Genomic DNA, 27,828 nt, shown 5'->3' with positions numbered 1-27,828 from the left:
ATGGTTTTAATTTTTCTCCATTAAGAATAATGCTGGCTGTAGATCTGTCATATATAGCTTTTACAATGTTGAGGTCTTTCCTTCTATTCCCAGTTTCTTAGTGCTTTTATCACAAAATGGCGTTGGATCTTATCAAAGGCTTTTTCTGCATCTATTGAGATGATCAAGTGGTTTTTGTCTTTGCTTCTGTTAATGTGGTTTATTACGTTTATTGATTTTCGTATGTTGAATCACCCCTGCATCCCTGGGATGAAGCCTACTTGGTCGTGGTGAATAATCTTTTTGATGTGTTGCTGAATTCGGTTTGCCATTATTTTGTTGAGGATTTTTGTGTCAATGTTCATTAAGGAGATTGGCCTATAGTTCTCCTTTTTGGAGGTGTCTTTGCCTGGTTTTGGGATAAGTGTAATACTGGCTTCATAAAATGTGTTAGGCAGTTTTCCTTCCCTTTCTATTTCATGGAACAGTTTAAGGAGGGTTGGTATCAGTTCTTCTTTAAAGGTCTGATAGAATTCAGCAGAGAATCCATCAGGTCCTGGACTTTTCTTTTTGGGGAGACTCTTGATTGCTGCTTCAATTTCATTTTATGTTATAGATCTATTCAGGTGATTAATTTCCTCTTGGTTCAGTTTTGGATGATCGTATGTATCTAGAAATCTGTCCATTTCTTTAAGATTTTCAATTTTTTTTTTGAATATAGGTTCTCGACGTAGTCTCTGATGATTTCCTGGACTTCCATGGTGTTTGTTGTTATCTGCCCTTTTGCATTCCTGATTCTACTAATTTGGGTTTTTTCTCTCCTCATTTTAGTCAGGTTTGCTTGTTCATTTTTTCAAAGAACCAACATTTTGTTTCATTAACTCTATGTATGGTTTTTTTGGTTTCTATTTCATTGATTTCAGCTCTTATTTTTATTATTTCTCTCCTTTATTTGTTTTGAGATTTGCTTGTTCTTGTTTTTTTAAGAGTTTGAGATGTATCATTAGGTCATTGACTTGGGATCTTTCAGTCTTTTTAATATATGCACTCATGGCTATAAACTTTCCTCTCAGGACTGCCTTTATTGTGTCCCATAGGTTCCAGTAGGTTGTGTTTTCATTTTCATTGACTTCCAGGAACTTTTTAATTTCCTCTTTTATTTCATCAATGACCCATTGTTCATTAAGTAATGAGTTCTTTAGTGTCCAGCTGTTTGCATGTTTTTTGTCTTTACGTTTGTTGTTGAGTTCTAGTTTTATTGCATTGTGATCAGATAGCATGCACGGTATATTTTCTATTTTCTTATATTTGCTGAAGCTTGCTTTGTGCCCTAGGATGTGATCTATTTGGAGAGGTTCCACAGGCTGCTGAAAAGAATGTATATTGTGTAGAAGTTGGATGAAATGTTCTGTAGATATGAAGTAGGTCCATTTGATCTATTGTATATTTTAGATCTTGAATTTCTTTATTGATTTTTTGTTTGGATGACCTATCTATTGATGACAATGGGGTGTTAAAGTCTCCCACAACCACTGTGTTGGAGTTAATATATGCTTTTAGGTCTTTCAGTGTATGTTTGATGAAATTGGGTGCTTTGACATTGGGTGCATATAGGTTGATAATTATTTCCTTTTGGTCTATTTCCCCTTTTATTAGTATGGAATGTCCTTCTTTATCTTGTTTGTTCCATGTAGGTTTGAAGTCTACTTTGTCAGAGATAAGTATTGCTACTCCTGCTTGTTTTTGGGGCTTGGTAAATCTTCCAGCCTTTCATCCTAAGCCTATGCTTATTTCTGTCAGTGAGATGAGTCTCCTGAAAGCAACAAATTGTTGGATCTTCCTTGTTAATCCATTTCGTCAAATGGTGTCTTTTGATGGGTGAATTAAGTCCGTTAACATTAAGTGTTAGTACTGATAGGTGTGTGGTGATTCCTGTCATTTAGTTGTCTTAGTTGTTTGAAGGTTTGATTGTGTGTACCTAAGTTGAGGTTACTCTCTACTTTCTTGCTTTTTCTTTTCCTGTGGTTTGGTGTTGCCTGCCCTTTCATGGTTATGTTGGGTTTCACTTTCTGTGTGCAGAATCCCTTGAAGAATCTTTTGTAGTGGTGGCTTTGTGGTCACACATTTAGTTCCTGCTTATCATGGAAGACTTTGATTGCTCCATCTATTTTGAATGATAGGTTTGCTGAGTAGAGTATCCTGGGGTTGAAGTTATTTTCATTCAGTGCCCGGAAGATCTCACCCCACGCTCTTCTTGCTTTTAATGTTTCTGTTGAGAAGTCTGCTGTGATTTTGATGGGTTTACCTTTGTATGTTATTTGTTTTTTCTCTCTTACAGCCTTCAATATTCTTTTCCTAGTTTCTGAACTTGTTGTTTTAATGATGATATGTCGTGAGGTAGTTCTATTTTAATCTGGTCTGTTTGGTGTTTTGGAGGCCTCTTGCATCTGTATGGGAATATCTTTCTCTAGATTTGGGAAACTTTCTGTTATTATTTTGTTGAATATATTACGCATTCCCTTTGCTTGCACCTCTTTTCCTTCTTCGATGCCCATGATTCTCAAGTTTGGTCTTTTGATGGAGTCGGTGAGTTCTTGCATTTTCTTTTCACAGGTCTTGAGTTGTTTAATTAATAGTTCTTATGTTTTTCCTTTAATTATCATTTCATCTTCAATTTCTGAGATCATGTCTTCTGTTTGTTCTATTCTGCTGGAGTGGCCTTCCATTTTGTTTTATAATTCTGTTTCGTTCTTTTTTCTGAGGTTTTCCATATCGTAGGTCATTTCCACTTTAATGTTTTCTATTTCTGTCCTGAGTTCATTTATCTCTTTATTAATCATGTTCTCTGTTTCACTTTGGTGTTTACACAGTACTTCTATTGTTTCCTTTATTTCTTCTTTTGCTTTTTCAAATTCTGTATTTTTGTTGTCTTGGGCTTTCTTGAGTGTTTCCTATACATTTTGGTTGACCCTATCCAGTATCATCTCTATAAAATCCTCATTGAGTACCTGTAGCATGTCTTCTTTTAGATTATTCTCATGGGCTTCATTGGGTTGTTTGGCATAGTTTATCTGCATTTTGTTGGGGTCTGGATCTGAATATCTGATTTCTTCATTTCCCTCTGGTTCCTGTACTAATTTTTTGCTGTGGGGAAACTGGTTTCCCTGTTTTTTCTGTCTTCCATCATTGCCCTTGGTGGTGTTGTCCCTGAACTGTGTGCAATTAAGTATTTTCTGGCTTGTAATAGTAGCACTAGCGATATTTAGAATGGAAGAGTGAGAGGGGATGGAAAGCAAAGAAGTTAAAGGAAAAGGGAAAAAACAAATAAACAAGTAGAAAAAAACAAAACAAAGAAACAAACAAAAAAAGTTTCAAAGATATAAACAGGGAGAGACAGTGTACTAATCAACCTTAAGCTGAAAAGGCATTAGCGAGACAGAGAAAGGATTGAAAATAAAAAATAAAAAGAATAAAGATAAGAATAAAAATAAAAAATAAATAAATGAAAGAAATATTTTTATTTTATATATATAAAATAAAATAAAACAAAATAATAAATAAATAAATAAATAAACCTCCAAGTTCAAATGCAATGAAGTTTCAGTCTTAATAATTTTGTTGTTCATCCCTCAGCCTCCAATCCTGGAGATGGTGCCTCAGGTGTTGTTCTGTAGTTGTCTCATCAAAGGGGAAACATAAAGTAGAACAAAACTGCACCCACACACAAAAAAAAAACCTACAAAGTGTCCCATGTTCAAATGCAATACAGTTTCAGTAAGTTTTTCAGCATGCAGGTGTAGTTTGGTTGTTTTCTCATCAAAGGTAGGGAAAGAGAAAAAAGAGTCTGGAGACAGGTTTGTGAATGGTATCTGTGGCTGCCTGCCCGCTGCTGTCAGCCTGCTGTTGCTGGCGGCGTTATTTATGCAGATCTCTGGGGTGAGCTTAACACTCACCTGGCCCTGCAGTCTTTGTTTACTCAGAGTTCTCCTGTGCGCAAGCCACTGCTAAAAGCTTTCCCTTTTCCAAGCACACTGGGGGAGGTGACAGTCCACCCGCTTTCTCAGGCCTGCATTTTTATTTACAGTTCATGTGGGAGGTGGGTCTTCCCCTTCTCCTATGCAGTTTTCCCCCCACCATCACTTTTACAAGCTTTCCTGCTCCTGATTACTGGGCAGTGCTGCTGCTCCTGCCAGCCGCCATGTTTGTTTACAGCTCACGTGGGAGGTGGTTCTTCCCCCCTCTCCTGTGGGGTTTTCCTCCCTCTGCCACTCTCACAAGCTTTCCCACTCCTGGTTGCTGGGCACGCACCTCCGCTCCTGCCCTCTCCTCCCTGGCCAGGCCCGGCTTGTTTATTTACAGTTCCGGGAGGGATTCCCCTCCCCTCCTCTTCGGCACTCAGGGCGCCCCACCCTCTTTGCTACATTTCTTTATTGTTCTTATTGCTTATTTCTCCATTTCTCTTTTTTCCCCAATTGAGGGTCAGTCTGTCCAGGGGGCTATGCTGATCTGGCCCAGGGTTGTCTGTGGAAGTACCGCCTACCGCTTAGCTCACCTTGTCGGCGTCTCCCCAAGCCATCTGGGCACGGGCATCTGGTGGCCCTTGGGCCCTCCTGGTTTCTCCATTCAACGTGAAGTGGAGATACTCTGTGCAGGGTGGAGGTGTGGAGGGGTCAAAGTTTTGCCTCTTCTCAGTGGCCTTGCCTTCAAGGTGTGTCTCTAGCATCTCTCCAAAATTCCACTTTAGGAGGCATGCTTTCTGCTTCCTCCCTCTAGCCACCATCTTGTGGACCTGGCCTTTGTTTTTCTTGCTGAAGGTTAGGTTGGGTCATTCAATGGTGATTTATGCTACTCAGAAGGCAGCGATCAGGAGGACAAGGTTCAAAGCCAATCTGGGCAAGTAGTTCATGAGACCCTATCTTGAAAATACCCAACACAAAAAAAGGCTAGCAGAGTGGCTCAAGTGGTAGAGCACCCATCTAGTAAGTGTGAGGCCTTGAGTCCAAACCCTAGTACCACAGGAAAAAAAAAAAGACTAGCTTGGTTACTTTATGATTCCATTTGAATTTTCAGGCTGTTTTTTCCATTTTCTATTTCTGTTAAAAAGCCACAAAAGGAGGTTGGGGGAGGTGACACAAACATATAAATAAATGTAAAAATGATAAATTAAAAGGAGAAGGAAAAGGTCACAGGAATTCTGATAGGAATTTTACTGACTGTAGATTATACTTAGGGTAGTGTGGACACTGAAACAATATTAATTCTTCCAATCCATGAACATTGGTGTCTTTCCATTTATTTCTTTTTTCAGTTTTCTGTCATCCATTTTTAGCATACAAGCCTTTAACCTTTTTTTAAGTTAATCTGCAAGCATTTTATTCTGTTACTAGTAAAAATAGAATTTTTATTAATTACCTTTTCAGTTTACTTGAGGTATATAGAAACCCCACTAATTTTGCATAATTTTACATTTTGAAACTTAACTGAATTTGTATGTTACTCTAACATTTTTTGTCAGTCTTTTTAACATTTTTAGGCATGTCATCTGTGAACAGGGATAATTTTACTTCCACTTTAAATGCATTTTACTTATTTTTTTTGCAAGCCTGCTCTTGCTAGCACTTCCAGTAGTACATTGTAGAGAAGTGGTTATGAAATATTAGTAAGAATTTTTAAATTTTTTCCCAGTTCGTTATGATGTTAGCTGTGTTCTTATGTTGCTGTTTTAGTGCCTTTTGTGCTATTATACAAGAACCAGAGACAGAAATTTATAAAGTAAATATAGTCATTTTCACAGCACTGGAGGTGGCATGAAACTAGTCATAATAGTCCCTTCTGATTATTTTTATTTCTGCATCAGCCACTGTAATGACTCCACTGTTATTTCTTATTTTGAGTCTTCTCTCCTTTTTCTTAGATTAGTTAAGGGTTTATTGACTGTTCATCTTTCAAAAACCAATGGCTCTTCGTTCTGTTGACTTTTTCAGATGTATCCCATCTGTTTTCACTTGGTCTAAGTTTCCTTCCATCTGCAAAGTTTTGGTCTAGTTCATTCCATCTTTAGCAACTTGATTTGCAGGATGAGACTGTTATTGAGAGCTTTCCACTTTTTTACTATAAACATTTACCACTATAAATGTCTCTCTTAGCACTAACTTTGCTACATACCACAGGTTGGAGTAATGGTTTTTCATTTGCTTCCATGCATGATTTAAATCGTCTTTTGAGTTCCTCTTTTACCTGTTCAATAGTGTGTTTAGTTTCCATGTTTTTAATTTCCTGCTTTCTTTCTTCTATGATTTCTAGTTTGATTCTGCTATGGAATGAGAAAGTACTTGGTATAATCTTCTTAAATTTCTATAGACTTACTCTCTGACTTAACACGCCATCTGTCCTGGAAACTGATGTGCATTTGAAGAGAATGGGTAAGAAAAGGTGCTTTAGGTGGAAAATTCTTTATGTGTCTGTTCAGCCTACTTAATCTAGTGTTGCTCACTTCAGCTGTTTCCTTAGAGATTTTTTGATAGCACATATGTTTAGCAATACTGTTTTACACAGGATGCTAGAGCACTTTTCTTCACATTTTACAGAAAGACTTGAAAAATGAACTTCCTATTAATATTCATAGCACATCAAATCTAACTCCTGATAGATGCATTACAATTTGTTTAGAATTTAAAGGCTTAATGGCCAAAACTATGGCAGAAAAAAGCATGTAAGCTTATTTTATGAAACTGATTGAAAAGTAAACTGAAGAGGAAGTAGAAGGAGATGGTGCCAGATTTGGAAGGGTAACTGCTATGTCCAAATAATCACCTATTTGAACCTGCTGTGACTGAAGGGTCATGCAGGCATCAGTCTCCATTCTGCCAGGCACAGTGCTGCCGACCTCCTTAACTCAATGGCCAGGTCTCAAGATCCACAAAAGCAATTGCAAAATTGAAGTGTGTGCCCTTCTTTTAGTCTGTGTAAGCTTCTTTCTCTAAGCTAGTCAGTTCTTCCAGGGCTGCACCCATCCAAGTGCAGATCTGCAGTTGCTGGGTGGTATTCTTCCATGGGAGAACTTGTCCACCTAATGGTAGTGATAGCCAGAACATTCTGGGAAGTGAAGAACCACAGTGATGTCTTCTTACGACTGTTGGGCTTCTCCCATTCCTGCTTCCACCACATCCTCCTCCTTCTGCCTACCACAAGTTCACTCTGACTGCCCACTCCTACAGCCAACAAAAGCATGTACTCCTTACTGACTTCCTACCTAGATGTTCTATTGCCGAAAGCGAGGCAAAAAGTGTTCTACTGTTACTGTAGTGCTACTGATTTCTCATTTTAGATCTGTTAATATTTGTTTTGCATATTTAGATATTCTGATGCTCGGTGCAAATAAAATTAACTGTTATTATCTTCCTGGAGTTGACCCTTTTTCTTTTTTCTCCAGAAGGATAGTTTGTGACCTAAAGTCTATTTTATCTGATATGCTTAAGAGTCACTTCGGTTTTAGATACAATTTGATGGAATATCCTTTTCCTATGCCTCTAAGTTTGTCCTACAGTGTCTCTTTTAAATTTAAAGTAAGTCTCTTGTGGTCAAAATATGAATGGGTCTTTATTTTTATTCATACATGTGCTCTATACCTTCCCATTGTGTAGTTTAATGCACTTGCATTTGCAATAACTATTGACAGGTAAAATTTTACTGTCACCATCTTTTGCTTATTTTCTGCCTGCGTTGCAATTCTCTTCTTCTTTTACTTTTTTGCTATCTCATCTTCCTGGGTTTAGTACTGGTTGCTTTTACGTATGTACAATAGAGTTTGCCCTTATGATCATAAACATCTATTTTAACTTGGTAACAAAATTCAACTGCAATACAAAAGCTACACACTTACACACAAGCACACTTTGTCACTGTGAAGTCAGAATTAACTACTTTTTGCATTGTTAATCTATTACTAAATTTTTGCCACTATGGTTACTCTACATTTTACACTTCCTTTTACATTTTATGCCATTACTAGTTGTTTCAATTCCATGTTAAGAACGTCACTAGCATTCTCTTCCGGCAAACCTGGGGTGATAAACTCCCTCAGTTTTTGTATGTCTCAGAAAAACTTCATCTCCCAACATTTTAGTGGACAGCTTTGCAGTGCACAGTATTCATAGCTGGCAGTTTCTTTCAGAACTTTGAATATATTGTCTCATTGTCTCCTATCCTACAAGATTCCTTTTGAGAATTTTACTGGCTTTAAGGGGATTCACTTACTGTGACACATAGCATTTCTCTTGCTGACCTCAAAATTCTTTATCTTTGGGAGTTTTGTCTGTCTGTTTTTAACAAAAGGTCTCACTCTGTTTCCAAGGATGAATCTGAACTCCTGAACTGAAGTAATTCTCCCATCTCAGCCTCCTGAGCAGCTAAGACTATAAGTACATGCCACCTTGCCTAGCTCTATCTTTGAGTTTTGATGGTTTAATTATAATGAGTCCTGATGTAGATTTCATTAAATTAAATTTATTCAGAGTTCTATGGACTTGACTATCTCTTTCCCTCTCTATGCTTGGGATGTTTAAGGTTTTTTTTCTTTTTAAGTTAAATAAGTTTTCTATGTGTCTTTTGCTTCTTAAAGAATAAATTGGCTTGGAATGATTTCCATAAATCTGACAGTCTTTCTTCATTCTTTTTATTTTTTTCTCCTCCCACTAGATAATTTCAAAGGTCTGTCTTTTGAATTCTCAGGTTCTTTCTTATGTGTGATCAAGTCTGCTACTGAACCACTCTAATCAGTTTTTAATTCAGTTATTATATTCTTCAGCTCCAGAATTTCTATTTGCTTCTTTTTTATGGTTTCTATCTTTCTTGAACATATCATGTTGTTCTTGTGTTGTTTGCCTGATTCTGTTAAACTATTTACTTGTGATCTCTTGTAGCTCACTGAACTTCCATACAACAACTATTTGGAATACTTGACAGGAAATTTGTGGATCTCCATGGGACTGGGTCAGCTACTGGCAATTTATTGGCTCCCTTGGCAGTGTTATATTTCCCCAATTTTACATGTTCCTGGTATCCCTGCATTGCTCCCCGGCATTTAAAGAAACGGTCACCTTGCCCAGGCATGGACTGGCTTTGGTAAGGAAAGGCCATCACCTTGGTAAGGAAAGGCCATCACCTTGGGGAGGGACCATGGAAGCACTGATGGGAGAAGTGGAGGGAAGGTGGGCAAACAGCAGCGCATTGTTACACAAAGCTAGTAACATGTGGGTGACAAATATGGGCACAAACAACAACTCTGGTTCCAGAGGTATGCAGTAGCATGGCAAATGGGGGCTGAGAACAGTGACATCAGAAACTGTTCCTCAGGTGCAAAACCTTCTGGGTACTTGCAGTACCTAGGAGGGCTGCTGAGATCCTCCGTAATGCTTCTGGATTAAGCAGTGACCATACCTAGGTAGGAAAGGGCCAAGGCCAGCGGTATCACAACTCTGGTCCTTAGGTATTGGCACATGTATGACAGTAAGGACATGCACATGCATGGCTACAGGGCCAGTGGTATACAGGTGTACTGACAACAACTGGAGGCCAGGGTGGTAACTTGCACTCCTGCAGTTGAGGGGTTGGCCATAGGCACACTCACAACAGTGAAAATCAAAATCAGAAATGCACACCAGGAACACAGGCTAGCCACAGGCGACAAACACATAGAACCTAACTAGCTCAGTCTCTAAACTGTCCTACCAAGTCTTTTCACACTTTGACAAGACTACTCAAGGAAACCTCCCAGTGAAAATGGCAACAGACAAAGTACGGCTTCAAAAATCCATGCAAATTTGCAAAATATTAATTACTAGATAGTTCAGTAAAGACTAATTCTTTCCTTTTTAAACAATTAGCCCTCTGGAATTTGATAGAAATGGCTTTATTTCCTAGCAAATTTAATTTTGTCATTCTTTTATCTTCTCTCAAACCAGAAGAGAAAGGTCTACTTGAAAATAAGCCCACCAAAATATAAGACTCCCACGATTTTGTGAAATGAAAAACTCACCCTTTCTAACAATTTCTGAAGCTTTAATGTTTTCTCTTCACGTAACTTTTCCCTTAGCTGCTGTGCTTTCATGTGTTTTTCTTCATACTTCTTCTTAGATTCTGCAATTGTCCTATTAATACAAACAAATGAACATGAGACACAAATGTTTACATGGTAAGGCCCAAAATAGTATTCTTTAGATTTCAAACATCTTCAAGTACACAAAACTCATTTCAGCCTACCACTTCAGGAAAGCAGTGCCACTTTTCAATGGATCTGGAACTGTCCTGAAGTAATGTGCCAAAACACAGCCATGTGGGAACGCTACATAATAACCAAGAGCAGCTTTTCCCTCTGCGCAACATTTCAAATTAATTTGTCAAAGGCCAGACCTTTTCCGAGATGGTGAGGAAAGTTTCTCATGCATATGAATTCCATGCCCTGGAAGTCTTGCAGGCTCCTCTTCTACAATGTCCCCCCAGGATGTATTCTGGCGCCAAGATTCACGAGCTGTTCAGAAGGAAGAAAACCACTGTTACTGTTTAACCATTCAATGAAACTAACATCTGGGAACATACCTTTAAAAGTCTATGCATTCCCACCTCTAATTATTCGTTTTACATAGAAACTGCATATAAGATGGTCTATCACTTCCCACTGTACCTACACACCAAAAATACACAAAGAGACATAGACGCACACATACACACACACACATAATACCTTCATAATCTGCAAGAACATCATTCCAGTCCATAGACATACCACAGAAAGATACACCCCCACTGCCCATGCTGGCCTAAAATGTAACAAGAGAATTGGAAAACAAAATTTTGAACACAATTATTACAACCTTAAAATGAACTATACATGAGATTTTCCTATCTATTGTTGACATATTTCATTTAAATATTTAAGTGAAATATTTTTCTGGCTTAAAACCAGAAAAAAACGATACACATTACATAGTCACAACAGTTAGCAAGTTAAAATATCATAGCCTCTACGTTTTCAAAGCCTACTAGCCAATTTAAGCATACTGGCTTTGTACTACTCCAACACAAACTCTGGCATATAACGCACAAAGCATACACTAATAGAACTCAAGATAATTTGCTGGGCATTAAATTTAATAGAAAAATATATGAAACATAAAACTCATGATTACTTTTACTCTTCAATAAATCCCCTCCAACATGTATATCCTGAGCACTTAATGACAGAAGGGCAATGTATCATTCACTATTTGTTAGTAGAATATAAAGAGTAAAATACTTTTCAACTCTTCTTCAATCCCTGTAAGTTACAGTCTGAGTAAAGAAAAACTAAGAACTTATTCTTATTTACTGTGAAACTCAATTTCTTGAATTGTAAAAGGAGAATAATTTCCAACTTGTCAACTGCATCAAATACAAAATACTTTTGTAAAGCGTTAAAAAAGATTTCTGTTGTTTATTATACAAGTCTAAATCACAATAATGATCATTATTATTATCATTAAAGATGTTTCTAAATAAATAATTTTAATAGCACAGGATAAACTCTAGCCTTTCTGGTCCTAAGAATCTTATATCTGTATATAACTAGAAAATTACGTTAAAAATTCTAAAGACTCACAGAAAAATCACTGTCGTTGTCAGTTTCAATGTTAATATCGTTATTTTCCTCAGCTTCAATTTCTCTAGTTAACTGTTCCTCTTCAGCAATCGCACTAGCAATGGCTTCTTCATTGGCTTTTTCAAGACGATCTGCTAGCTCCTCTTTTTTAGCAAGGACTTCAGCCATGGACTACAAAGTTAAAAACAAACAAACAAACAAAAAAAGAAGAATCATCACTAGACTGAAAAGTTATGTAAGCATTTCTTCCTATTCTACTCATAAAAGTATGTGTAAAATAATAAATATTAATCTAGCATCATAAAGCCTGGGTCGAACCGTCTCAAACACTTGCTAACAATATGACGCGGTTTCTTAAAACGAACACCCTGTTTGTTTTTCCATAAAGATTACTGCTCCATGGCTTACCCTCCTTACTAGACTGCTGTTTATGAAAACTTAAAGCTATAAAAGTAACAGGTATTATTAATAACAAAACGCAAATTTCATTTGAATGCAAAAATTCAAAAGAATCATAGATGAATATGCTCACTGAATACAAAACAAAAGCAGTATGTACTCTAATGAGAACATAGAACGCTCACTGTCATAGTGATGATGATGAGGCTAGCAACAGAGATTTGCGGACTCTTGCTGGCACCATGATACATGGCTGTTCCCACAGCATTTCATGCTAAACCCCTATCTCAGCCCAATGCTGTCCTTTGCAGATGGAAACTTCTTTTCAATGGCAAATCCTTTGCAGTTGGAAGTTGTAAAGAATGTAAGACAGAAAGCCTTGAGGCCTTCCACTCTGCCCTCATTTACCTTTCAGGTAAAAGCTCTTTGCTTAAAACATAAATATTGCTTCCACCTCATGCCTGTGATTAAAATACCAGCAAGCTAGCTAAGGTTCATGCACAGAGTGACTCAAACCTGCCAATCACCCTAGCCCATCCTATAGTGACCACCCAGATTTATGCTCCCTTGACCTTTGAATTCATAGATGGTCCTTTGAACGAAGACTAGAATGACTTCTGCCCCACCTGGGCTAGGAGGGTACCACTGTGCTCGCTATGGTAACTTCCTCTCACTTTTAATAAACTACATACACACTGGCATCATGCTTAGATTCTTTCCATATGGAACTTAAGAGGCTAAGCATCTTCTGACTAGACTTTTCCAGAGACTATCCATCCAGTAACAACAATACAAAAATAACACAAACACACAGAACAATGAACAGACACATAAACAATGAAGGACAAGAACAAAAACAGGTCATACCAAGGAAAGGGCAACAAAGGGAGGGGGAGGGTAAAAGAAGGAAGTTAAGAAGGTGAATATTCTTGATGTACTTTCTATACAAGAAAGAATATAGAATATTTAAACTTCTTGAAATCATCATAAGAACAGGACTAGGGCAGAAAGGAGAAAAATGGAGGGGATGAACAAATTCGGGATACAATACTTATATATGTGAAAATGTTGTAATGAAACTCCCTGTATAGCTATCTTAAATAAACAAAAATACCTTTTTTTAAAAAACAGAGGCCAGCAAGGTATACCAGGTCCTGTCTGGCGGCTGGTACTATTGGGAGGGGAGGGATATATGGCAAGGGCTTACAAGGTGCATATGATGGCAATATTATGTACACTTGATGAAAACGGAAAAGTGAGACATGTTGAAACTATTCAAAGAATTGGGGAGGGGAGATAAAGGAGAATGACGGAGGGGGTGAATTTAACTAAGATATATTCTAAGCACTTTTGTAAATGTCACAATGTACTCCCAGTACAATAATATAAACAAATTTTTTTAATTTAAATTAAAAAAAGAAACAACACATATAATATAGTTGAGAATCAATACTAAATCCTAAGAAAAGCTAAATATCTATACTATAAATCCTAAAGCAAACACTAAAATAGCAAAGAGTTATAAGACCACAAAGGAAATAAAATGCCATAATAAGAAGCAAAAGAGGAACAAATAACACAAATCAAAGGGAAAAGAGCAAGTAGGCAGATTTAAACTAATCACAGCAATAATCACAATACATTGAAATAGTCTAAACATCCCAATTAACAGTCAAAGGCTATCAAGTCAGGTAAAAAGCAAGACCCAACCATATACTTCCCATAAGACACCTAAATAAAATAAGATATAGACAGAGTACAAGAAAAAAAAGAAAAACCTGCAAACTAATCAAAGGAAAACAGAAAACAGAATTCGGACTAAAAGATACCACCAGGATAAAGGAGGCCATTTTATAAAAACAAAAGGAGACCAAACTATTCTAAAAATTTATGAATTTATCAGAGCTTCAAAAATACATGAGCTAGAGCTTCAAAGTACATGAGACTAAAACGGACAGAACTGCAAAGACAAAAGAAGCCTAATGAGAATGTAAAATTATGCAACCACTTTGGAAAAGAGTCTGAAAATTTCTCAAATGCTCAAACATAGAGTCTATATATTGTGGCAGTTCTACTCCCAGTTATATAGAAACTAGTATGCAAATACATAAAGTAGCATTTGTTGTAATAGTAATAGCCCAACAGTAGAAACAACCTAACTTTCCAACTGATGAATGTGCAAATAAAATGTGGTATATCCATGGAATGAAATACTATTTGGTCATGAAAAGAAATAAAGTACTGAGATAGGCTAAAACACAGACAAATCTTTAAAAACATTATATTAAGCTTTAAAAACAGGCAAATCTGTAGAAATGGAAAGGAAACTGATGGTTCCTAAGGTTGGGAGAGTGGAGCAGGAGGGAATGGCTACCACTGGGGACTTGGTTTCTATTTGGAGTGACAAAAGTATTGTAAAATAGATTGTGATGGTGGATATATAACTATGAATATACTAAAAACACTTCATTGTAACTTTTAAATGAATTATTACATGCTATGCAAATTAAAATTCAGTACTTTTTAACAAAAAGAATGAGATCCAGTTACATTCAGATATTTCTACACCCTTCTCTAAATTGACAGAACAAGTAGACAGAACGTTAGTTGGGACATAGAGACCTGAGCAATACTATCAACGAAACTGACTTAGGTATCTCCCTAAGAGAAATGAGAACATGTGATCACATAAAGATGTGTACACAACTAACTCACACCATTCTTTTTCTTTTATTTAGTCATTTATTCATATGTACATACATTGTCTGGGCCATTTCTACCCCCTGCCCCCTCCCTCTCTCCCATCCCCCTTGCTTCTAGGCAGAACCTGTTCTGCCCTCTTCTGCAATTTTGTTGAAGAGAAGACATAAGCAATAATAATAAAGACATAGCGTTTTTGCTAGTTTGACATAAGGATAGCTATACAGAGATTCCTAGCATTGCTTCCATGTACAAGTGTATTACAACCCGTATTGATTCATCTCTTCACTACTTACCAGTCACCTTCCCATAGTGACCTCTGTCAGTTTAAGATTACTTTATTTGCTCCTGTACAGTGAGCACATCAAACACTTTCAAGTTTTAGGTTTCCTACCTATCCCTATTCCTCCCATGTGTGTTCTCTCCTTAGCATGTGACCCATGTTCAATAATAACTGCATTTGTTTTAGTCTAAAATCCACATTTGAGGGAGATCTTATGACTTTTGGCCTTCTGAGCCTGGCTAACCTCGCTTAAGATGATGTTCTCTAGTTCCATCCATTTACTTGTGAATGATAAGATTTCATTCTTTTTCATGGCTGAGTAAAATTCTATTGTTACATTTTCTTAATCCATTCGTCAGTAGTGGGGCATCTTGGCTGTTTCCATAACTTGGCTATTGTGAATAGCGCTGCAATAAATATAGGTGTGCAGGTGCCTATGGAACAACCTGAGCTGCATTCCTTTGGGTATATCCCTAGGAGTGGGATTGCTGGATCATATGGCAGATCTATGTTTAGTTTTTTAATAAGCCTCCATATTGTTTTCCAGAGTGGTTGTACTAGCTTACATTCCCATCAGCAGTGTATGAGGATTCCATTTTCCCCACATCCTCACCAACATTTGTTGTTGGTGGTGTTTTTGATGATAGCTATTCTAACAGGGGTGAGGTAGAATCTTAGTGTGGTTTTGGTTTGCATTTCCTTTATGGCCAGAGATGGTGAGCATTTTTTCCTATGTTTTTTGGCCATTTAAATTTCTTCCTTTGAAAAAGTTCTGTTTAGTTCAGTTGCCCATTTCTTTATTGGTTCATTGATTTGGGGGGAGTTTAGTTTTTTGAGCTCCCTGTATATTCTGATTGTCAGTCCCTTGTCTGATGTACAGGTAGCGAATATTTTCTCCCACTCTGTGGATGATCTCTTCAGTTTAGAGGCCATTTCTTTTGTCGTACAGAAGCTTTTTAATTTTATATAGTCCCATTGGTCTATCTTTCTCTTAGTTGCTGAGCTGCTGGGGTTCTATTGAGAAAGTCCTTGCCTATACCTATTGCTTCCAGAGTATTCCCTGCTCTTTTCTGTTCTAGCTTCAGAGTTTTATGTCTGATATTAATGTCCTTGATCCACTTTGAGTTGATACTAGTAAACATGTGTGATAAACATAGATCTAGTTTGTTTTCTGCAGGCAAATAACCACTTTTCCCAGCAACATTTGTTGAAGATGTTGTCTGTTTTCCATTGTACGTTTTTGGCGCCTTTTTCAAAAATAAGGTGGGCATAGCTGTATGGATTCATATCGGGGTCCTCTATTCTGTTCCACTGGTCTTCATGTCTGTTTTTGTGCCAGTACCATGCTGTTTTTATTGTTATTGCTTTGTAATATAGTTTGAAGTTGGGTATTGTAAGACCTCCAGCATTGCTCTTTTTGCTGAGTACTGCCTTGGCTATTCACGGTCTCTTGTTTCCAAGTGAACTTTAGGTACATTTTTCAATCTTTGTGATGAATGTCATTGGGATTTTGATGGGAATTGCATTAAACATGTAGATTGCTTTTGGTAGTATAGCCATCTTTACTATGTTCATTCTACCAATCCATGAGCACGGGAGATCTTTCCGCCTTCTGTAGTCTTCCTCAGTCTCGTTCTTTAGAGGTTTGTAGTTCTTCTTGTAGAGGTCATTCACATCCTTTGTTAAATTTACTCCTAGGTGTTTGATTCTTTTTGAGGCTATTGTCAATGGAATTGTTTTCATATATTCTTTCTCAACTTGTTCATTGTTGGTGTATAGAAAAGCTAATGATTTTTTAAGTTCATTTTGTATCCTGCCACCTTGCTGAAGCTGTTTATGGTGTCTAGTTTTGGGGTAGTTTTTTGGGTCTTTAAGATATAGGATCATGTCCTCTGAAAATAGGGATATTTTGACAATTTCTTTACCTATCTGTATTCCTTTTATTTCTTCTTCTTGCCTTATTGCTCTGGCTAGGAATTTCAGGACTATGTTGAATAAGAGTGGGGAGAGTGGGCACCCTTGTCTCATTCCTGATTTTAGGGGACTTGGTTTCAGTTTTTCTCCATTAAGTATGATGTTGGCTGTAGGTCTGTCATATATAGCCTTTGTAATGCTGATGTACATTCCTTCTATTTCTACTTTTCTTAGAGCTTTTATTATGAAGTGGTATTAAATCTTATCAAAGGCTTCTTCTGCATCTATTGAGATGATCAAGTGGTTTTTGTCTTTGTTTCTATTAATATGCTGTATTACATTTATTGATTTTGTATGTTGAACAATTCCTGCATCCCTGGGATGAAGCCAACTGGTCATGGTGAATGATCTTTCTGATATGTTGTTGGATTCGGTTTGCCATTATTTTATCGAGGATTTTTGCATCGATGTTCATTAATGAGATTGGCCTACAGTTCTCCTTTTTTGGATGTGTCTTTGTCTGATTTGGGGATGAGTGTAATACTGGCTTCATACAATGAGTTAGGCAGTGTTCCTTCCCTTTCTATTTCATGGAAAAGTTTAAGGAGGGTTGGTATTAGTTCTTCTTTAAAGGTCTGATAGATTCAGCAAAGAATCCATCATGTCCTGGGCTTTTCTTTTTTGGGAGACTGTTTATTGCTACTTCAATTTTATTTCGTGTTATAGATGTATTTAGGTGGTTAATATGCTCTTGGTTCAATTTTGGATGGTCATAAGTATCTAGAAATTTGTCCATTTATGCAAGAATTTGAAAATCTATTGGAATATAGGTTCTCAAAGTAGTCTCTTATCATTCCTTGGATTTCCGTGGTGTTTGTTGTTATATCCCCTTTTATGTTTCTTATTTTACTGATTTGGTTTTTTTTTTTTTTCTCTCCTCATTTTACTCAGATTTGCCACAGGCCTGTCAAATCTTGTTTATTTTTTCAAAGAACCAGCTTTTTGTTTCATTGATTCTTTGTATGGTTTTTTAAGTCTCTATTTCATTAATTTCAGCCCGTATTTTTATTATTTCTCTCCTTCTGCTTGTTTTGGGTTTTGCTTATTCTTGTTTTTCTAGGAGTTTGAGATGTAGCATTAGGTCATTGATTTGAGATCTTTCTGTCCTTTTAATATATGCACTCATGGCTATAAACTTTCCTTTTCGTTCTGCCTTTACTATGTCTGTTGGAACTGTTGGATTCGGTTTGCCATTATTGTATCGTGTTTTCAGTTTCATTAACTTCCAAAACCTTTTAACGTCCTCTTATATTTCATCGATGACCCATTGATCATTGAGCAATGTGTTGTTAAGCTTCCAATTGTTTGCATATTTTCTGCTGTTGTTTTTGTTGTTGAGTTCTAGTTTTAATGCATTGTGATCAGCTAGAATGCAAGGGATTATTTCTATTTCCTTATATTTGCTGAGGCTTGCTTTGTGTCCTGAGATATAATCAGTTTTGGAGATAGTTACATGAGCTGCTGAGAAGAATGTATATTGTGCAGATATTGAATGAAATATTCTGTAGACATCAGCTAGATCCATTTCATATATGGTCACACCATTTTAATCATAACAAAAAACTAAAGTAACTCAAGTGTCCTCAGTAAATGAATGAAAAAGCATATCTCGCTATCACATACAACAGAATACTACTAAAGATGAAGAGAATGAACTGTGAATACACAGCTAGACAGATGAACCTAAAAATAATTACATACTGAAAGAAGTCAAGCAAAGACTATGCAATTTCATTTATGTAAAATTTTGCAAATGCAAACTAAGATGCATTAAAGGAAATCAGAACAGAATACCTGAGAAGGGCAACATGGAGGAGCAGGAAGGAGGAGTCACAAAGGCAATGTGAAAACTTTTAAGAGCAATCAACATGTTCACCATCTTGACTACAGACCATATGTAAAGTTTCTTAAAATCAATTATACCTCAATAAAGGTGTTAAAACTACACATGCCCCAGTCTCGGCATGTGTGTGCAATTTGGGATGGATGGCACCTGGGCATTGCTACTTCTCTAAAGCTCGCCCTCCTCATTGCCATCATGTAGAGGTGGTCCCAACAAATAGAACAGGCTCAGAAAGTGTAGAGAACAGACAATGTCTCCCCTGTAGATGGAAAGCCTTATGGAAATTGGCTGTTGTTAACATGTCACCAAACACTGTAACAATACTTAAATTCCAATTATTAAAGTTGAAGATATTTTAGTGCTGAAAATAAACTTTCACCTGAAAATTCCTTATTTCCTCTCCCTGAAATATGACATTTTTATTTTGCTACTATCTGAAAATCTGAAAAAATTCAAACCTAGTACTAGAGCTTTTGAATGATATAGTGATTCAATTATCCAAATACAACTTTAACTATATCCTATAGTGAAATACAAATAAACATCTGCACATATTATTTTAAATGCTGCCAATTTTTCAATAAAACTTGAATATGTTAGCAACCCTTAAAAAATTAGATCAACGGAAGCTAGGTTTTGTAATGGCATACTTTTATAATACTGGCAAAAGTGACTTTCTAAATTTATTTATTTTTGCAGAGCTGGGAATCAAACCCAGAGCCTCATATATGCTAGGCAAGCACTCTAGCACTGACCTACACCCCCAAAAATTTATCTTTCACAGATCCTCACAGTCATTTCTTGGCAAAGTTTCTGTTAAGTAAGTAAACTGCAGTTTGTTTTCAAACCTTAGCAAGTTCTGTAATGATATCATACTGAGAGGCAAAAGGAAAAAAAAAAAAAAGAGTTCTGAGTGGGCAAGGTGGATCGTGTCTGTAATCCCAGCTACTACAGAGATGGAGATCAGGAGAATCATATGTCAAGGTCAGTCCTGGCAAAACATTAGCACGACCCCATCTCAAACAAAAAACCCAGGCATGATGGCATGCAACTGTGATCTGAGCTACTTGGGAAGCGTAAGAAAGAGGATGATGGCCTCAAGTCTGAGCCAGTCCTGGGCAAAAACACAACATCCTATCTAAAAAATAACTGAAAAAAGCAAATCAGAGCTGAGAACTTTGTGCCCTAGCAAGAGCCAGGCTCTGAGTTCAATTCAAACCCCAGTATCACCAATAAAAAAAGAAAAAGAAGGAGGGGAGAGAAGAGGAGGGGAGGGGACATCTTTATTTTGGGGGGATTACTTTATTTTCTTTTTTTTTTTTTATTGAAATGTAGATTTTAGGTTTAGTTTCTTAATCCCAAGCTAAAATGCACTGGTAGAGTGGCTCAAGTGGTAGAGCACTTGCCTCACAAGCATGAGGCCCTGAGTTCAAACCCCAGTACCACCCAAGAAAGAAAAAGAAACATTGTATCCAAGCTAAAATACATTCGACTAAATAACATAATAACTGAATGATTTTGAACAAGTTTTTAACTCTTTAAGTATCACTTAACAAGATGAATCTTAACTACAGCTAAAGATCACTATGAGAATAAAATGTTCATGTTGAAACCCTGTACACTGTACACTACATACTAATAAAACAGAATAAAATGTTTAAACAAAATAACACACATAAAAAGCTTGTAAAGTAATAAATAACACGAGTTAATATTTGGGGGTTTATGTCTTTTAACCTATTTACTCCAAATTCTGAGAAGTTGCTCTTACCAGGTTAGCAGCACTCACATTTGAAATATCTGAAGGGTCCATCTCGCTTTCTCTCCTGGCATCCTCTGTTTGTAGAGGAGGCATGTCAGCTGGATGAGGAATGGAAAGGCACTCTGGATCCATGCGGATATCAGGTGTCTCAGAAGCTTGCACGGCACTGTCCTGACTGCTGGCAGAGCTCCTGACATCACCCAGGGCACTCACTGTGAACTAACAAAACATATTCATGGAATGAACCAGAGATATAAAAACAATACCTGGCAACTACTCCACACTAGAGGATCTGGTTCTGTGTAACCTGTCAGCTGTGAAGCAGTACTTCACTGGCTGTATGTCTGAAGTGCAAAAAATGGACAGACACCAGTCAGCAGCACAAATTTTATCCATACGGCCACTATGTATTAGGTACGGTCTTCAGTAGTCTCAGAAATTGAATATGTAAACTGCAATTATATTTTCTTTTAATAAGGTGGTTCTTAGTGAGCCTTTCATACCTCTCACAAAGAAATCTACTCACAAGTATACTTTGTGTTACACTCATACAACTATAGATATTTACATGGTCATTTGTGAAGACTACCTGACATCAAATGAGAACACTCACCATCCTGAAACCATGTCTTACCAAAATGTATTTTGAAGCATTTTACTCAAAAATTAAAACTTGTTCTCTTCAGAACATGACCCATATTGTAGATGACACCAGTTCTCAGATCTCAAAGAGAAAAGTGTGAGCCACAACTACAGGTCTAAGCGACACACAGACTTTAGACAGGTGTCCTCCCCACTCCTCTGTTATAAGACGACAGCAGCACTGGCTTAGACCAAATGCATATCCAGTGTTTTAAAACTTTCTAATTTAGTAAATATAAGCAGGACTTCATTTTCACTTTCTAGCACTGTAGAGAATGGGGCTTTGTTTTCCAATCATACTCGAAGACAAAGAATTAAAGTCTAAAAGGGATTTAAAACTTACATCGCTTCTTAAACAAACACAAGATAAGCATTGCAGTGGCCATAAAACTTCCAGCTTGATTAATTATTTATACAAATATTAAACTTGGCCAACGTTTATAAACTACTTTAGAAATTCTATCATTGGTCAGAACGTAAAGCGTTCTGAAGTGTTGATTTTAGCATAAGCATTATTTAAATTGTGTCTTGTTGTTTATATTGCTACCAGCATTATTTATATGTCAGTCACCACAGTTTATAACCTTCTTGGCAATATTTATATTAGCATTACTGATGTTTACAATATAGTCATCTCTGATTATTAAAAATTCAGTATCATTTATGTAACAAAATCAAAGATAAACTATAAAGTCATGTTGAAAAAGGATATAAATATGATAATTCCATTTTTAGAATGCCAGTGAAGAAAACAAATATTACCATTAACTTGAAATTTTAACTGAAACATTTTAGCAATAGTTTAATTATTGGAAAATTATCTGTGTGTATTATTCCTGAAATTCAAAATAATACAAACTAATTCATTATACAAAACTAGGATAATTTTATATTAAACTGTATTTTTAGATAAGGCACATTAGTAAAAAATACTAGATGTTTGTTAAGTAAAATTAAAAAGTTATTTCTTTGTTCTGGCTGAGTGTCTTAGCTCACACCTGTAATTCACGCTACTCAGGAAGAGATCAGGAGGATCTTGGTTTGAGTCCAGCCTGGACAAAAAGTTAGCAAGACACATCTTAACCAATAAGCCAGGTGTGGTGGTGCATGCCTGTGGTCCCAGCTACATGAGAGGCCTTAGGAAGGAGGATCAGGGTGTAAGATGCCCCAGACAAAAATGAAAGACTCTATCTAAAAAAAAAAATTAACTTAAAAGCAACAAGGGCTACAGGTATGGCTCAAGGGGCAGGGCACCTGCTTAGCAAATGAAAGGCTCTGAGTTCAAACCACAGTACTGCCAAAAAAAACGGGGTTCTTAAAGTTACAACCAACAAATATATACTAATTACTTCTTATGTATCTAAGACTCTTCCATATTGTCAGAAATTAAAATCAGTAGCTCACACCTGTAATCCTAGCTATTTGGGAGGCTAACATTGGGAGGACCATAGTTCCAAGGCAGCCCACAAAGGAAGTCTGAGAGACCTCATCTCATCCAATAGTTGGGCACCGTCTCTCGCACATGTCATCCCAAGCTACATGGAAGGCTGAGATCAGAAGGATCGTGCTCAAACAGGCCAGCATGGGCAAAAAATAAAAAACTCTGCCAGACCCTATGTCAATAAATAAAAGCTGGACATGGTGGTGTATGGTTATCCCAGCAATGGCAGAGAACTGTGGTCCAGGCCTGCCTGGGCAAAAAGTGAGACCCTATCTCCAAAATAACCACAGCAGAAAAAAAAACAAGATAAAATATTGCCTCAAGGAGCTTGCTAATCCCGCACAATCGTAAAACCCACACTTGAGGAGCCAAAACGCATCAAGAGTGATGCAGGCATAAGGGCTGCCATCACCACTGAAAGGGAAGCTCAGGAGTGGCTGGTGAGAAAACCCCTGGGGTGAAAGTTAATCTCAAACAATAGCCATCATTCTAAACTAAAAATATTACAGCTGCTTTACACGTGAGCTGTTTAGACCATTTCCTATGATATCAAAGAATATTTCTGTATGTCATGAGTCATTTTAAATAATATTATGCTAGGTGAATGAGTGCCTTTACATAAACTTATCTAAGAATAGATAAATTCATAAAATAAGCTAAATAAACCAAAACAAAACAAATATAATGTTGGAAATGTTAACTTTAAAATGACATTAAATATTACCATTTACAGGAAATTAAAGTGGAACAAGTTTGAAATCTCATTGCTGGTTTCAGTAATACCTCAAGTGAAACAGGACACCACCTTCATCAAGTAATCAAAGCCAACAATAGATTAAGCAATGCTATCATACACCCTGAGCTGTGACCCTAGGTGCAATCACTTTATTCCTTTCAGAAAAGCATAAACTAAATTGAATTATGTACAGTAAATAAACAAAGAACACGGTAAAAAAAAAAATCCAACATATATTCTTCCCAACTCTTAATGTCATAAAAGATGAAGATGGATGAGGAACTGTCCCCAGTGAACAATTTTAAAGAAACAAAACTAAATGTGCCATGTGATTCTGCATTAGATCCTGAATCAGGGGGAAAAAAAAACCTACAAGGAAATTCCTGACTATAAATTAGATGGTATTATAAAAATGTCAAAATCCCTGACTATAATTATAAAACAGTATGTAAAAGAATGGTGTTCTTGGAGATACATGCTACAGGATCTAAAGGTGAATGGCTATGAGATGTGCACATGACTGTCAAATGTTTACTATATAACATGTATGTCTGACAAAAATAAGAGGGAAATAAAATGTGGCAAATACTAACTTGTGAATATAAGTGTGAATATAAGTGAGGGAGTTCACTATTCTAGTCTTTGCAACTTTTTGCAGATCTCAAATTTTCCAAAATAAAATTTGAAAAGTGAAGTAGAAAGATAAGACATTTCAGTTTACACAGACATCTTCAGAAAAGGCAGCAAAGGGATTTTCAGAACATGGTACCTGGGTTCTTTCAGCAAGAGGATGGTCAGAGGAATGCGGTGAGTCTTTGGGCCGAGATTCTACAGTATTAGAAGGTCCATCTTCAACAAAGTCACCTTTCTGTATGCTTTCCTCAGGTAAAAGACATATATTTTCCTTATCACTGTCATCCTTTGACTTCAAGGCTTCTGTTACTAATGGAAGTTTTGGCATCACCGCCGTTGATCGAGCGCGAACTGGCCTTCCTCTCTGAACAGTCTCCCACCCTTCAGCGTCTTTCCGTTCTATGCAATTAAGGGAAGACAATAAGTCAGGATTTCCTTACATGATAAAAGTATTTGGAAATCTATAAAACAGAAACATTTTCCAATTGAATTTCCATTAAATATAACTAATATACAAACATAACATTAGGTATTGTGCAAGATGTGTATAAGCATAATTATCCCTCTCTTACAAATGGCAAAACTAAGATTAAGATTAGCCTAAAGCCACACAGTTGGTTAAGTAGTAGTCAGCATTTACATCAAGTGTGCTATGTGCAAGCACTGCTCCAAGCACTTTATATAGGTGCTCTAATATTCACAGCCATGCACAGTCAGTTCTATCATCCACATTTTATCAGTAATGGAACCCCGACAAAGAGAAGATAAGTAATTTGCCCAAAATGGAAGTCCAGGCACACTGGGCCTGGTGTCCATGCTTCTAATGGCTATGTAAAAGCTGCTTCTCCACTGTTCAGAATCCAAACATAGGCCTAGCTGCAAAGCCCAAGTTCTTCCCTCTATCTCAGCAATAGTAACATACTTTGAGACTTAGATAAACTATCCCAATGATCATCAAATTACAGATCAACTGGAGGGACCCTAGGTGTTCTATTCCATTATTTCATCACACATATATGAAAACTGAGGGCTTACACCCAAAAGCACACAACAAAATATCCTCAAATAAATAAAGCTCTTTCTCTAAAACATTTGAAAATGTCTCAACTTGAGTATATATGTGTATAGTGATCTGTATAGCCAAAATTTTAATTGGCTACTTCCCATCTTTCAAAACTGATACAAAGACTTCCAGCTCTGGCCAAGCTGAAATAACCCCACAGTAACTTCCAAGTCCTTATGACTAAACACTTGCCAGGCATGGAGGCACATATAATCCCAGCACTTGGAAGATAGAGGCAAGAGGATGGTGAGTTCAAGGCCAACATGGGCTACACGTAGGGAGAATCTCTGTCAAAAACACCCTATAAAAAACACACTGAACAAATACAGGCAGAGTCTGAGAGCCAGAAAGAAGGTGATTGTCTTGGGACTTGGAAAACAGCAGTGATAAACTCTCTGAGTTTTCTTCTTGCCACCTACAAATTCCAGACAGGATATTGCAAAACCCTCTAACTCAGAACCATATAGATAAAATGGGCTTCAAGAAAAGTCTATTTTTAGGCCAAACAACAGAGAAAGAGTAACCTAACCTAAGAAAATCTTTTTTGCCTCAAAGAGCAACAGAACCTCTGTTCCCCCACAGTTTCAGTGGAGTTTAAGTGGGAAATTAATTTCCATCTCCCATGTAGGAGAACGAGGTAGCACTCCAATCCCCTAACCAGGTAGTGACAGCAAGGCCCAATGGTGAGCAAAACCTCCACTCACATTCAGCAATGACAGTACAGTGTGAAGCAGAACCAGTCATTATTCTGTTCCCCTGTCATCCAAGTCAGCAGGGCCCATAGAAAGCTGAGTATTTACTACAAATCAGTATCAACAAGGCAGAAAAAGCAGAGGGAACCAGGTTTACTTGACATTTGGATTTCCTTCATTCACTCATCCTAGTCTCAGCAAGGCCCAGCATTGTGTTACATTACAGCAACACAATGACATGAGTCAGTGCTCTTTCTACTCCTCCACTGTGTAGCATCAATCAAAGCCCTAACCTTGTATCAAGTAGGCCAAGAAGGTGGTACAAGTTGGTGCTGTTTTTCCTAGAAAGGTATCACATAATCCAAGAACACTCTCAGGGACTGGTGAGACAATAATAAAACAACTAATATTTGTGTCATTAGAGTCCCAAAAGGAGAAAATTGCACAGAAAAAGTATTTGAAGAAATAATAGATGAAAACTGCCCAAATTTTGTGATGAAAAAACTACAGATTCAATAATTAAGTGAATCCCAGATAGGGTAAAACAAAAGAAGTCCATGCTAAGATATATAAGAATTAAACCTCTAAGAAGTGAGACAAGTGATAAACTTCTGGAAACTGAAGATGAAGAAAAAATCTGGAAGAAAAAAATCTTGACTGCATGCAGAGAAAAAGGACATTACATATAAAGAAACATTAATTCTAATGACACCAGACTTCTCATCTGACACAATGAAGGCCAGAAGGAATTGGCACATTTATAAAGGATTAAAGAACTCTCAAAAATGAATTTTGTACCCAGTGAAAATATCCTTCAGACAGAAGGGAAACCAAAGCATTATCACAAAAGGAAAAATAAGAGATCAGGAGGATCTTGGTTTGAGTCCAGCCTGGGCAAAAAGTTAGCAAGACATATCTCAACCAATAAGCCAGGTGTGGTGGTACATGCCTGTAGTCCCAGCTACCATCATCTGATGTGGCCCTCAGTGGCCATGGAGAAAACACTTGAGACTTTCATATTTGAAAAAGTGGTATATGTCAATACAGTAGACTGTTATAACTCATGTATAATGTGTGTGCATGCATAACAGTATTTTTCTATACTACATACATATCTATGACAACATTTAATGCCTTTTTCTTCTTAAATAAGTACTTATCACATTCGTCTGTTTATGGAAGTCTCAAGGCAATGAATTCCTACACCCTCCTCAAAAAAAACACCAGAAGATGAAGGACAAGATAAACCTGAAACCCTCCTACAGAAGGAAACACTTAAGAGCAGAACACAATGAAATTGAAAACAGGTAAACAATAAAGAAAAATCAATAAAATAAAATCTCATTGTTTGAAAAATTAACCACTTAGCAGTACTAACAAAGATAAAAAACCCAAATCATATCAGCAACGAAACAAGAACAGCACTACAGGTTTATGCAGACACTTTACAGCATGAGAAAGGAGCACTTCAGGGAACTTTATGCTCATAAACACAATACGGACTAAATTGACCAATTTCGTAAAAACCACAAAATTTGGCCAAAATGAAAACACAACCTAAATTGTCCTACAACTATGAAAGAAACTGAATGTACCATTTAAAAGCTCCCAAGGAAAGAACTCTCTAGCCCCAAATGGTTTGTCTGGAAAATTTTACTAAATTTTTAAGGATTAATGCACATTTATGCAAATGATTCTAGAAAATAGAAGAGGAGGAAATACCTCTCAAGTCAGAAATCCGGCATTACCCTAACCAAAAAGAAATCATGAGACAGTATTATAAAATTAAACTGCCTACTAAAATCACTCATGAACTTAGATGCGAAACTCTTCAGCAAAGTAATAGCAAGTAAAATACAGCAGTGCATAAAAAATTCTAAATCATCACCAACTGAAATGTATTTCCAGAATGCAAGCCTGGCTTAATATTCAAGAATCAATCAATGTGATCCACACCATTGTTAAAAATCTAAACAACTGAAATCATACAACCATATCAACTGAAGCATAAGAGAGCTTTACAAAACTCAACATCCACTCATAATA

General features: G+C 36.9%; 1 protein-coding gene and 1 pseudogene across 2 annotated transcripts in view; both read right to left on the bottom strand.

The window, feature by feature from the left end:
- Positions 1-27,828, bottom strand: part of Scaper (S-phase cyclin A associated protein in the ER) — a 477,645-nt gene that overhangs the window by 336,620 nt on the left and 113,197 nt on the right. The window contains exons 9-14 of one of the 2 annotated variants that reach the window (XM_074061919.1): positions 24,164-24,426; positions 20,585-20,794; positions 11,615-11,785; positions 10,721-10,796; positions 10,390-10,507; positions 10,016-10,127 (exon numbers count right to left, since the gene is read on the bottom strand). In XM_074061919.1, coding sequence (XP_073918020.1) covers positions 10,016-10,127; positions 10,390-10,507; positions 10,721-10,796; positions 11,615-11,785; positions 20,585-20,794; positions 24,164-24,426 — 950 coding nt within the window. The remainder of the gene's footprint in view (positions 1-10,015; positions 10,128-10,389; positions 10,508-10,720; positions 10,797-11,614; positions 11,786-20,584; positions 20,795-24,163; positions 24,427-27,828) is intronic. The other variant, XM_074061920.1, reaches the window with a different exon arrangement.
- On the bottom strand, positions 541-10,009 carry LOC141419261 (histone deacetylase complex subunit SAP18 pseudogene; annotated as a pseudogene).

The sequence above is a fragment of the Castor canadensis genome, chromosome 19 (assembly GCF_047511655.1).
Source record: "Castor canadensis chromosome 19, mCasCan1.hap1v2, whole genome shotgun sequence".
Taxonomy (NCBI): Eukaryota; Metazoa; Chordata; class Mammalia; order Rodentia; family Castoridae; genus Castor; species Castor canadensis.
Note: the sequence above shows the minus strand (reverse complement) of the source record. Positions and strands in the feature narration are given on the sequence as shown.